Source organism: Sminthopsis crassicaudata, chromosome 1 (assembly GCF_048593235.1).
Source record: "Sminthopsis crassicaudata isolate SCR6 chromosome 1, ASM4859323v1, whole genome shotgun sequence".
Lineage (NCBI taxonomy): Eukaryota > Metazoa > Chordata > Mammalia > Dasyuromorphia > Dasyuridae > Sminthopsis > Sminthopsis crassicaudata.
The window spans coordinates 390,115,967-390,129,217 of NC_133617.1; the positions used below are offsets into that span (position 1 = coordinate 390,115,967).

Consider the following 13,251-nt stretch of genomic DNA (forward strand, 5'->3'; position numbering starts at 1 on the left):
TCAGAGATACTTATTGCAGAATTTCCCCCTCCAGTTTTCTGTTTTCCTTTTAATTTTGGTTACTTTGGTTTTGTTTGTACAAAAAACTTTTAACTACTTCCATTAATCTGATTTAAGCTATTCCATACTCTTTAATTTGCTTGTGGTATAAATCTTTGAAGTTTAAATCATGTACTTATTTTGACCTTATCTTGGTATATAGTGAGATGTTGATCTATACATGGTTTCTGTCATACTGTTTTCCAGTTTTCCCAGCAGTTTTTGTCAAATAATGAGTTTTTGTTCCAAAAGCTTGGATCATATACTAGATTATTATGATGATTTATTATAATGTAATTTGTACCTAATATATTCTACTGGTCTACCACTCTGTTTCTTACCCAGAAGCAGATTGATAATTACCACAGTTTAATATCTGGTACAACTAGACCATCTTCTTTTGCATTTTTTTTTCATTGATTCCCTTGATATTCCTGAACTATTTTCTTCAAAATGAATTTTATTATTTTTCCTAGCTCTATAAAATAATTTTGATAGTTTTATTGGCATAGCATTGAATAAATTGATTTAGATAGAATTGTCATTTTTTATGATCTTAACTCAACCCACCCATAATTAACATTTTTTCAATTGTTTAGATTTGACTTTATTTTTTTGAAAAGTGTCTTATTGTTGTATTCATATAGTTCCTAGGTTTTGTCTTGGTAGATAAAATCCCAAATATTTTGTATTGTGCGCAGTTATTTTAAATGAATTTCTCATCTCTTGCTGCTGAACTTTGTTGGTAACATATAGAAATGCTGGCTTTTTATGAGGATTTATTTTGTATCTTGCAACTTTGCTAAAGTTAATAACTTCAAGTAGTTTTTTAGTTGACTTTCTATGACTTCTGTTGGTTTTTGATATGATTATGTTGATAATTGCCCCAATATTGAACCAGCCCTTTATTCCTGATATAAATCTCACCTGGTTGTACTATGTTATCCTTGGGTATAATGGTGTAATCTCTTTGCTAGTATTTTAATTTTTTTGCATCAATATTCACTAGTGAAATTGGTCTATAATTTTCTTCCTCTGTTTTGGCTCTTCCTGGTTTAAGTGTCAGCACCATATTTGTGTCATAAAAGGAAGTTGGTAGGACTCCACCTAATTTTTCTAAATAGTTTATATGGTATTGGAATTAGTTATTCAAAAAGGATTGTGAGAGATAAGAACAAATGAAAAAAAATGAGTGCTTTATAGTATAAGTATGAAAGGCTAGGGGGAAAGAGCCAACAGCTCACAAAAAAAAAAAAAATAATACAGAAATTGACTGAAAAAGCCAATTCCTTAAACAATAAATATGGCAAAATGGAAATATATATATATATGTATATGTATATACTGAAGAAAACTTCTTAAAAGAATAATTCTGATTAAATGGAAAAAAAATTCTTGAAAAATAGAATTGGTGAAATGGGAAAAAAAAAAAATCCACTGAACAGAACAACTCCTTTAAAAGTACAATTGGCCAAATACAAAAGGAAGTAAAAAAGCTAACTGAAGAAAATAATTCACTAAAAATTAGAATTGGACAAATGAAAGCAAATGACTCAATGAAACATCAAGAATTAGTCAAACAAAACCAAAAAAAAAAGAAAAAGTAAAATACTTCATTGGAAAAACAATTGACCTGGAAAATAGAAGAGATAATCTAAGAATAATTGGACTACCTAAAAGACATGATTTAAAAAAAAGAGTTTGGGAAATATCTTTCAAAAAATCATCAAGGAAAACTGCCTTGATATATTAGAACCAGAGGGAAAATAGTCATTGAAAGAATCCACTGAAAATTTACTTGTGAATCTATGTGGTTCAGAGGATTTTTTTTCTTAGGAAGCTCATTGATATCTTTTCTAAGATTGGGTTATTTAAGTATTTAATTTCTGAATAATTTATATTTTTATGGATATTCATTTGTTTCATTTAGATTATCAAATTTATTGCCATATAATTGGGCAAAATAGCTCCTAACAATTGTCTTAATTTCCTCTTCAAGGATAGTGAATTTACCTGTTTCATTTTTGATAATAATAATTTGGTTTTCTTACTTTTTAAAAAAAATCAAATTAGCCAATAGTTTATTATTCTCTGCCCCTTGCCCCCTTAAAATCAGCTTCTAGTTTTATGTTTTAGTTCACTGGTTTTGTTACCTTTTTTTATTTTTTTATTTTTTTATTTTCAGGATTTCCAATTTGCGTTTAATTGAAAAATTTTCTCCGAAGTACCATTTGGCTCTAATACTTAAATTTTGTTATCTTGTCTCATTTTTGTCATTTTCTTGAATGAAATTATCAATTATTTTTTGATTCACTTTTTAAATAAAGGATTAGATTTAATTCCAATTAATTTTTAATTCCTCTTTCCATTTTCGAGTGTAATTTTTATTGCATTGTACTCTGAATGTTTCTACTTTTCTGCATTTGGTTGTGAGATTTTAATATCCTAATACATGGCTAGTTTGTGTGTAGGTGTCATGTGCTGCTGAGAAAAATGAATATTCCTTTCTCTTTCCATTCAGTTTTCTCTAAAGATTTATCATATATAACCTTTTGAGATTCTTATTCCTTTACTTTTTGAATTTATCTAGTTTTCAGAGGGGAAAATTAAGATTCTTCCCTAGTATGGTTTTACTATATCCTCCTTTATTCAACTTAATTCACAAATTTAGATGTCATTTTGTGCATATACATTTAGTAGTGATATGACTTCATTGTCAATGATATGTTTCAGCAAGAGATGCTTTCTTTTATTAGATTTAAAATTTCTCTTAAATTTATTTTTGCTTTTGATTTGTCTAAGATCATGATTGCCACCCAATTTTTTGTTTCATCTGAAGCTCCAACTCTTTACCTTTACTGTGTGTATCTCTGCTTCAAATGTTTCTTGTGAGCAAAATATTGCATTCTAGTTTTTAATCCATTTTGAATGTAATTCCATTCACATTTATAACGATATTTTCCTCCATGCTATTTTCCCCTTGTTTATCTCTTTCCCTTGCCCCTCCCCCTTTCCCTCCTTACAAGAAAGTTTTGCTTCTGATCACACCTTCTCCAATACACCCTTCCTTTTATCAGTCCCCTCTTCCCCTTGTATTCTCTTCCTTTTTATTTATAGGGTAAGATATATTTCTGTATTCAATTGAGACTTTATGTTCTCTAAGCCAATTTTGATGTGAGTTAAGTTTAGATTTTTCCTGCCACCCCACTCTTTATCTTCCCCTTTATAATAGCTCTTCCATGCCTCTTTTATGTGGGATAATTTATCCTCATTTCAACCTCCCTCCCCCCTTTTTCTTATGGTGCAATTTTCTTTTTTGCCTATTTTGTTTTTGAGGGTATTATTCCATCAAAGAAACCTTATATCCATACCCTCTGTCTACATATACTCCATCTAATTGCTCTTCTGTTAATAAAGTTGAGATACAAATATTTTCTTGACATCTAGAAATATAAGCAATTTAATCTTGAATTTTTTATGTTTTCTCATTTCTTTACCTTTTTATGTTTCTCTTGAATGTTGGAGGTCAATTTCTTAATTCATCCCTAATTTTTAAATTTAGAAATGCTTGAAAGTCCTCTATTTCATTAAATCTTGGTTTCTCTCCCCTTCCCACTGAAAGATCATATTCAATTTTGCTGGGTGGGGATTCTTGGTTATAATGTTAACTTATTTGTCTTATATCATATTCCAAGCTTCCAGTTTTTTAATGTGGAAGCTTCCAAATTTTGTATAATCCTGTCTGTAGCTCCACAATATTTTAATTATTTCTTTTTGGCTGCTTGCAATAATTTTTCCTTGATCTTTGAGCTCTGGAATTTCGCTCAGCATCAGATCATCAATCTTTCTAGGCCTTTCTAAAATCAGGTTGTTCATTATTTTTTATAGAACCTCATATACCATAACTTGTTCAACCACTCCCCAATTGATGGGCATTTATTAATTTTCCAATTCTTTGCTACCACAAAAAGAGCTGCTATTAATATTAAATATTATTCTTCAACCTCAGCTCATTCTGAGTTTTACACTGAATCATTCTTAGATTTGTATTCATTTTGAATGACCTTGCCCTACTTTGTATTACATCATAAATGCTAGCTGTTTAATATATTTTAAAAAACCTACATGATAGAATGATAATAGCAAACTTCTGCAGTGCACTTAGCCAAGTGTATCCTATTGGATGGGGGACTATTGCTATCCCTATTTTACATATAGGGAAACAGACTGAGAGGCGTCACAGCTAGTAAGTGTATGAAGTTTTCAGATTCTAGTTTTCCAGGCTCAGTCCATCATTCTAAGAAGCAAAGCTGCTTCTCAATAAGTCAATGTTTCAGACATAATCTTCTCCCCCCTCTCCCCGCCCCCGTTTATGTGTATTTTAATGTTCGTTTATAGATAATTAAGCTCATAAAATTTTTTTAAAAAATCTTTTCCCCTCCTCTCCCCGTCCCCATTTGTTATGTGGAATCTTAATGCTTGTTTATGCTTGTTTACAGATAATTAAGCTCATGATAAAAAGGAAATATTTTTAAATTTGAAAAAAAATAGTTCTCGGTCTTCCTAAAACCACGCTTAGCACTCCTTCCCATTTTTCCGCCTCCGCCATTTCCCCCTTTCGGCGATCTTTCTCACACGAAGAGTTGAAATTGCCCGTACGGAGTGACTGATTTCTACGTGACCCAGAAGTCTTTTCTTTCTCAGGGCCTCAGTTTTCCTATCTGTTAAGTAGGTAATAAGTCACTAACACCAAGAGAATCTTATGTAAACTGGATTGCAGCTACAGAAACGAGCTCTTGTAACGATGGTGGTGACGAAGATGGGGCTTCTCCTGGGGTACGAGGAAAAAGGAGAACACCCGAAGCAGGTTGCGTCTTCTTTCGCCCGCCATTTTCTGGCATCCCTGAGAAATATTTTCTACAGTCTGTAGCATAGAGAAGAGAGGAAACCCCCCCCAAAAAAAACTCCATTTCCCATGATGCCAAGGCCGGGCGTCTTCTCCGGGCGTTTCCCCTCGCGTCGTAATGCTATTTCCGCTTCGCGCGCACACTTTCGAGTATCTGGAATTTGCTTCCGGAGGTGTGTTGAAGACGGGGACGGAATCGCCGGATTTAAAGAACGTAGAGAAGTTAGAAGAGGATGTGACGAAACCGTCCGCGCCGGAAGTGACGTTTCTGGAGGGCGCCGTACTGTTTATGTGAAGGGTCAATCGGAATGAGTGGCTCCTTGTGCTGTCTGGCGGCGGGGTGAGTCCTCGCTAAGGGGGGCGGGGAGGAGTCCCTGCTGTTTGTGTCCGCTCCACCGGGCCGAGTCCTTGGAGCAGAGGAAGGGAAGGGCAGGGAAGGGAGATGCGGGTGGCACCGGGGAGGCTCACTGGTTTCTTTCTCAGGAGTCGCCGGGCGCTGCGCTTCGTGCCCTGGGCCCCGCGGGACTTTCTTCCTCCGCTCGGAGCCAGGGCCAAGCATAGGGTCGAGGAAGAGGAGGACGAGCTAGAGCGACCCATCCGCTTCTCCTCCAGCAAGGCGAACCCGCGCCGTTGGACTGTGGAGCACTCGCTGGGCAGCGACCGTCGCCGGCCCTGGTGGAAGGTCGTACCCTTGAGCGCATCCCTGATAGCCCTGATCTTGTGGTGCTTCTTCCGGAAGGAGAGCGACATCGACCAGTGGCTGGTCCAAGGCTTGGAAGGGGAGTCGCCAGAAGCAGGTGTGGATCCCGAGCAGCCTGGAAGCCAGGCCGGCCCCGGAGCTAGGACCTGATTCAGGGCGTTCCAGACACCGGGGGGAAGGCCTTCCTCTGGCACCGAATTCCTGTGTGATTGCCTCAAACCACTCTCTCATTTGGGTCTCGATTTTCTCTTTTGTAAAATGAAGAGCTTGGAGCAAATGGATCATCAAATCCCTGTCAGCTGCGACCTTCAGCCACTCAAGGGTTTATTTATAACATCTACATTTTGGGGGGGGGATTATCAGCTGTGTTGCCTAAGTTTATTCCTGGAATTTCAATCTCCTGGGACATGCTGGATGTGGCCAGAAATACGGCTGCCTTCTTGGAGCACAGACTCGGTGCCAGCAGCGGACGAACACCGGAGGAAGCTGCTCTGTGGCTCACCCAAGCTTCCCAATGAAACTTCCGAAAGCGCTTCTCAGGTCCCCTAGAAATACTGGTTCTAATCACTCTAGTAATTAACAATTGTGCTTTTGAATGAATTGGGTTTACAGAGTACAATCCAGTATTACCAGCTGCATATTCATTTGCATGAAAATGCCATCAGTTTTGTTTTTATAAAACAATGTAAAAATAAATGTTACTTCTGTAGCATTGAAATAAAGTAAGTAACTTGCCTTTGGGTGGTATCTTTATGGGCACCCCCTTAAAAGAAGCTCATGTCAACTGTCCTGATGAGTTTTCTATATATTTTTAGGGAACCTGAAATTGAAATCTGTTTTTATTTGTAAAATTCATTAAATGTACAGTAGGATTTCTACTAACCCTTAAGGTTCCTAGTGATCCTGTATTAATTTTGGTATAGCAGTGACGAGTCAGACAGGTACATATTAAGCTTCTACTGTATGCCAGGCACTGTTTCTTATACAAAGAATCATAGAATTTGATGGTTGGAAGTGATCTCCGGTCTTTTACTCTAAACCATGCCTAGAGAAGCAAGTTTTTGGCTGTTTGGTTAGGTGATTGTTATGAATATCTGAGTGTTCTTTGAAGTTTGTAAAGTGTGACAGTTTCTTGACTCTGTTTGATCTGTAAAGTAACTCTGATGTAGGAGCTATGGATATTATCTCTATTTTAGAGATGCTACTGATAGAAACTTAGGAGATGAATGGGAGAAAGTTACAAACACACATTTTATATAATGCCTACTAATGCCAGGCACTGCACTAAGTGCTTTTCTTTTAATATAACATTTTACCTCAATTGATTCAACAATTCTGTAAAGGTCGGTGCTATTATCCCCATTTTAACACTTGAAGAAACTTTAAAAATAGTGATTATGTGATTTGATCAAGGTCATAGCTAATGTTTGAAGCTGGATCTAAACTAAAGTCTTTCTGACTAGTATTCTATTGGGCTACCAGATTACTCTGAATCAGTTTATTCCAAGTTCTTTCTTACTGGGGAAAACAGCTGAAATAGATTTAATTTTGAATTAAAAATTAGCATCCAAAGGTAATGTTTTTTTTTTCTCAATTTAGTGTAATTAATAAATAGTATATAGTTCTTTAAGAACTATGCTTCACAAATGTATAATTTTATTCTCATTGCAACCATGGGGCTACTATATGTCTTACAGTTGAGGAAACAAGGGCACCTAGTGTAAGTAACCTGTCCAGGGTCATAGCTGATAAATGTCTTAAGGCAGGATTTGAATTCTTAATTTTGTGCTCAGCATTCTAACCAGTACACCAACTGCTTCCAATACATAAAGATATCACCCAAAGGCAAACATTTACATCCAGTAAAGATGCCATTATGAAAAATAAAGGAGCACATGCATTTCTCTTCTCTTTGTGATTGTAATATTAATCATGACTTTCTATTGTGCTGATTTTTTAAAAACTCAAAAGTACTTCATATCTAATCTGTATCCTTATCTGTACACTTTCATGGTAATCAAAAGGGCACTGTTCAATTCAATTTGCTAACTAGAGAAAGTGGGGTTGTCTAATTTTACCTCAAATTAAATACTAAGTGTAAAATCTAGATCTAGCATTTCTCACCTCTGATATGATCATTCCTAGACAGACCACCTTGTTGGGATAGATGTTACACATTTGATATTGTTAAAGACCAAGCAAGACATTACCCCAGATAAATATAAATAGCAATGTTTTTGATGAGACTTGATGTTTAGTTTTTATTAAATATGTAGAACTAGATTATTGATCTATATATGGTATGTGTATATGCATATAGACACAAACATGTAATTTCTTTTTATAGGTTCTCCTGTTTCTGGGCACTTGGGCTTGCCTTGGGGTAAGATTCATTATTTTGGGAATTCCAAATGGAATCTGAGTCTGTCCAATGTTTTCAGACTTGCTGAAGTAGGGATGTATAACGCCTGTCCTTCAAATCCAGATCTCTGTCTAAATCTCTCCCTGTACCAGCATAAATCTACTAGAAAAGAATTTAGCAGCTTGCTAAATTTTTTTTTAATGTGAAGTGGGGGAAATAAAATAGTATCAATAAAAAGATGGTGAGCAGTAGAGAGAGAACAGTTCATTTGGATTATTAAGAGGCCAATGGCTAATGCTGTAACCTGCCAAGGCTAAATCAGCTTCTTGTTTCAGCTGTCTTTCAAAGTCAGAAGTTAGTCACCATATCAACTTGAATTAACTTTGAGTTACTCTTTAAACGGTGAGTGAATGGAAATGCAAAGTTCCCCCCTGCCCACTCGACAATCATTTCATGTAGCTACCATGCAGAACACAGGAGGAGCTAAGTATAGAAACTTTGCTTTTTTATTGACTGACTAAAGCTTGTGTAGAAGAGAAGCAGAGATGACCCTTGCTGCCTTTTGAATGGTGTGTAACAGAAGTGGTTGCTCATTCTAGTTTCTGGCTTCTCAACTCCTAGACGCCTCTAAATCAAAATCTCAGAAATAGATTCCAACAAATGTCACCAGCTAGTGACACCTGGGACAATGTTTGTTTGATTTCTTTATGTCTCCATAGCCACATTATTCAGGTAAGGAGCCTGATTCCACAGGTATATGGGTTCTTTTTGTCTTTGGGACTATGTGTGGTAGTAGCATTGCTGGGTCAAAGAGTATATATAGTTTAATATCTTTTTAGGAATATTTTCAAATATTTAGTTGCCATTTCTTATCTCTGCTGTGAGGCTGTGCTGGTACTTGATTCTTGCCACCCATATGAAACTGCTACTTAAAAAAAAAAAAAAAAAACAAAAAACTTTCTGTCAATAGGAATCTTCTCTTGTAGGTAGGATGCTGTTGGGAAATGCTATCTTGCTGTGGACTAACAGCCTTTTAGTAAGTGGAATCCAAGGATGAAAGCGAAGTTTTCATCTCCAGGCATTTGTATGACCATGGATTCTGTAAACATCTTCCCGCCCCCCCAAGGCTGGGGTTAAGTGGCTTGCCCAGGGTCACACAGCTAGGAATTGTTAAGTGTCTGAGACCAGATTGGAACTTGGGTCCTCCTGAATTCAGGGCTGGTGCTCTATCCACTGCGCCACCTAGCTGCCCCTGTAAACATCTTTTTATGATATTTGTTAGAGCAGGTATAATGGGTAAAGATGGAGCACTGTATGTGTGAGGGAAACAGGATAGAAGAGCACTGAGAAATAGGAGAAGGTATTGAATTTTTTGAGATGATGGGGCATTTATGATATGAAGGGATGGACCATGTACTTATGAATAGGCTATAGATTGCTTGTTTTGAGAGTGAAATTGTAACAACTAGAAAACTGGGATTAAATATCCTACCTCTAATATTTACACTTAGATCATTCCCCTGTTTTCAAAATGAAGAAGCAGACTAAGCAATGTAATGTATACTTTGGACACCAGCTATTGATACCTTTGGGTCAAATGGCCATAACACAGGCCAATCAGCCATGTGCAAGGTTTTCTGAAGGTTGCAGCATCCCTCTACTCCACAGAGACTGATGTCATGTAAACTCTTAGGACTACTACCTCACCCTACCCACTACTTAGAGCTCTTCCCCACTTGTGAGCAGAGTTGCTGACTCCAGGTTCCAACTAGATATAATATATGACTAGAGATTTGCTAAATATCAACTAAAACAGGTAATTCTCAACAATTGTGGTATCTTATTAAGAAAACCTCCCATGTCCTCATAGAATTTAGACAATTTCCTTTTGAATGTCAGATTGATACCTTAAACCGTTTCCAAACATTAATACTGTAAACAAATCCCACTTGGAGCAATTCTCATCTTTCCACTGACCACAGTGACTTCCCAGAGCATGGGAAGGAAGTAGGACTAGGGGAAGGAAGGTTTGGAATTCACAAAGATCCCTTTGAGAAGCATTGGGAGAAAATAGTGTGAAAGTTCAGGTTGTTTGAACTGCCTCCTGTGGGTTGCCCCAAAACAGCTTCCATTCCTATCTCAAGATACCTAGAATGACAGGGATTGATTGGAGGATCACTGTGACTTGTGGGATTATGTCTAGCCATTCCCCAATGGGTACTGTCTTCAAGTCTCATGAAATATTTCTTTCTAGAGCAAAGATTTTGCCTTCTGCTTTACTGAGTAAATAAAGGCTATCCATTGTGAGCTCCTAATATATTCAGAACTCCTTTTCATTATCCCAGACCCTATCTTGACTAGGTTCTCAACTGAGGTGGGTTTACCCCTCCTTAAGCAAACCCAGTTTCCTGCTCCCAGGAAGCTCACCTTATTGATGTCAAACGTAATATGGACACTTGATGGACTTAATCTACCCCTGAGCTCAAGATATCCTCAGCCTCTGGTAGCTGGGGTTACAGATTGTGCCACCAGCCTTGGCACAAATATCTTTTAGATGGTTAAACTTATTGGCTTTTTCTCAACTATTGAAGATTTATTTTGGACACTTGATAAGTTCTTGTTCTTGGATGGCCTCTTTTTTCTAAGCTTTTGTGATACTGGTCTTGCCCTTTCTTGGTTTCTTATATATGACTGTAGAAGTAAAGACTTAGTCATTGCCACAGGTTCACAGTTAAGTGGCTACAGAAGGATTTGAACTCGGGTTTCTTGATTCCATATCCAGTGTACTACTAGTTCCTGCTACCTGTCTAAAGGATATTTGATCAGTGTCTGCATCTTGGCTCTGAACCATGACTATCCCAGAAAGTCTCTTGATGTTTAATCTCATCAGCTCATTTGGTATCAATTCTTATCTTTATTCAGATGATTCCTAAATCTGTATATCTAGCCCAAATCTCTTCTCAACTCTAGTCCCACATAACTTGTTTCTTGCTTTCTTCATCTTAAAATCACCATGTTTAAAATTGAACTCATTCCCTACATTCCATCTCCTCCCTCTGAACTTCCCCATTTCTCTTGAGGGTGATTCCATTCTTATCATTTCAGGTTTGACTTCTCTGAGGTATGCTTGACTTTTCTCTTGGTTTTGATGGAGCTGCCTAGTTTTTGAGTGGGTCAAATAGAGGGGCATTGCTACAATGGGGAAGCCAAGCTACAGATGTAGTCCTCCTGTGGCAAGCCTTGTGTGGCATGGACAGTATTATCTTGTCCTAAACTGGGTTTTTGTATTCCCTAATTGGGCCTTTGTGATTCCTTGCGTTGACTGTATTATCTTGATCTCTCAGTTACTGTTACAATCTGGAGGTCCAATTATAAATGTTAGCCCCCCCCCCCAGGGTTATTTTGTATAACTTTCTGAGGCAAGCATAGTTAGAATATTTTAGTTTGAGTACTTTCCTATAAGAAGTCTCCCCTTTTTCCTTGTAAATTGTGATTTTTTAAAGGAGCTTTGCCCCTCTCATGGTACCATAAAAAAACTTTTTGCCTTTGAGTTGAAGATTGCCTGGGCTTGTGCATTTTTTTTTACAGACTATTCCATGCATTCTTGATTTCTTGAACTTCATCATTTTTATAGCTAATTAGTTAAGTATTGCCAATTCTACCTCCTTAAGATGTGTCCTATTCTATTCTCTTTGAATTCATGGCCATTACATTCATTTAGGCCTTATCACCTTGATGAATAAAATAGTCTCAAGTGCTTCTCAATCTTAGAATCTCTTTTCCATGTAGCTGCCAAAATTATTTCTCTAATACAGATTTCACCTATGTGCTTCCCTTGCTCAAGAATTTTCAGTGGCTTCTTATTCTCTTAGGGTAAAATACAAACTATTTAGCTTGGCATCCAAATCTTTTCCCAGATGATTTCAGCATGATTTATACACTTTGTGTTATTCCATTTCATGGCTCTTTGTTTCAGCTAAATTGGCCCTTTTGTTCTCAGTCACATTTTCATATCCCTTCTATGCCTGGAAAAGCTCATCTTCAGCTATACCTATCTGAAGATCTTTCTTGTTCCAGCTAGTTTAACAATCTCTTCTTTAAAAGATAAGTTTCTTATCTCGGTATCTGTTGCATCCTGGAAAAGAATAAATGGATATTTCCTGAGGGCTGGGACTCTTAATTGTTTTTGTGACCAATTAATAAATGCTTTTTCTATCTATGTTAAATGAAAGGGGACAATTTTAGGAGGGGCTGCTGTTGCAGCTAGTGGTGTGACTGGGCAAATCACTTAACTTCAATTTCCTTAACTATGAAATAGGAATAATTGGGTTGCTGAGAATCAAATAAATGAGATCATATTTACAAAAGGGCTTAGCTTAATAGCTGGCACGTAGTAAATGCTATTTAAACTTGTCCCTACCAAAAGGCACTGTTAACTGATGGGAAGAGAGAACTTGTAGACGTGAGTAGGATGGGGCAGTTTTACTGTGAAAGAGAAGGTTCTGTATAGTGTATTACATTTAGTTGGTGCTTCATCTCCGTGCTTTTACTTTGTTGGCATCTTCACTAAGTATTTAATAAATGCTCACGCACCGATTAGGGAGAATGTGGCAGCGAGTGCTCGGGAGAAGTCAGGGCACTGATTTGTGTGTGGTGGGGATAGGGTTGTTACGTGTGTGTCTGCATTTGGCTCTCACTGATAGTCTGCTCTGTCTGCTTCTAGAGATCTCATTCTCTCTCCGGCGCGTTGTTTGACTGCCACGAGCTGGGGGTCCCGAGGATGTGGCGTGCGGCAGCCAGGCACCACTGCAGAGGGGCAGCCCAGCATCGCCAGAGATGCTCTCTCTGGAGGGGGTTCCGGCTCGCGGGTCCTGAGTCAGAAGAGAGCTGCCAGGGGGTGTGGCCTGCGGGGGCAGCGAGAAGGGGGCGTGGCCTCCGAGTTCTGGTTTTTGGGCGGTGCCATTCACGGTGGGGGCGTGGTCTCTGCGGGCTGTTGGGCTGGGCGACGTGGGGGGCCTCAAGGTAGTGGGTGTGGCCATTGGGTGTGGCTGTTCCAGGCGGGGGCGTGGCCTACAGCGCGGGAGGGGGGTAGCGAGCCTTCCAGGACGGGGGCGGGGTCCAGTCCGCGCGGGCGGCAGGCGCGTGGGTGGGCGGGAGGGAGTAGGGGGCCCGGTGGGCTTGGCGAAGGCTGTGGGGGTAGGGGAGGTGGGGGACAGATCCGGAGGGGGCGGGGGCGGGTCCGAC

General features: G+C 38.4%; 1 protein-coding gene across 2 annotated transcripts; it reads left to right on the forward strand.

The window, feature by feature from the left end:
* Positions 1-5,163: 5,163 nt before the first annotated feature.
* On the forward strand, positions 5,164-7,891 carry UQCC4 (ubiquinol-cytochrome c reductase complex assembly factor 4). Of its 2 annotated transcripts, XM_074279657.1 has the most exons (2): positions 5,164-5,285; positions 5,429-7,891. In XM_074279657.1, the coding sequence occupies exons 1-2, from the start codon at positions 5,254-5,256 to the stop codon at positions 5,793-5,795; spliced, it is 399 nt and encodes a 132-aa protein (XP_074135758.1). In that variant the 5' UTR covers positions 5,164-5,253; the 3' UTR covers positions 5,796-7,891. The 2 variants fall into 2 exon arrangements, with proteins under 2 accessions (XP_074135758.1, XP_074135757.1); XM_074279656.1 differs by lacking the exon at positions 5,164-5,285 and having other exon boundaries at positions 5,294-7,891.
* The last annotated feature ends 5,360 nt before the right edge of the window (positions 7,892-13,251 follow it).

Bases quoted from the DNA above. Each gene is read 5' to 3' on its own strand.
- UQCC4 (XM_074279656.1), top strand. From the start codon at position 5,388: ATGCGGGTGGCACCGGGGAGGCTCACTGGTTTCTTTCTCAGGAGTCGC.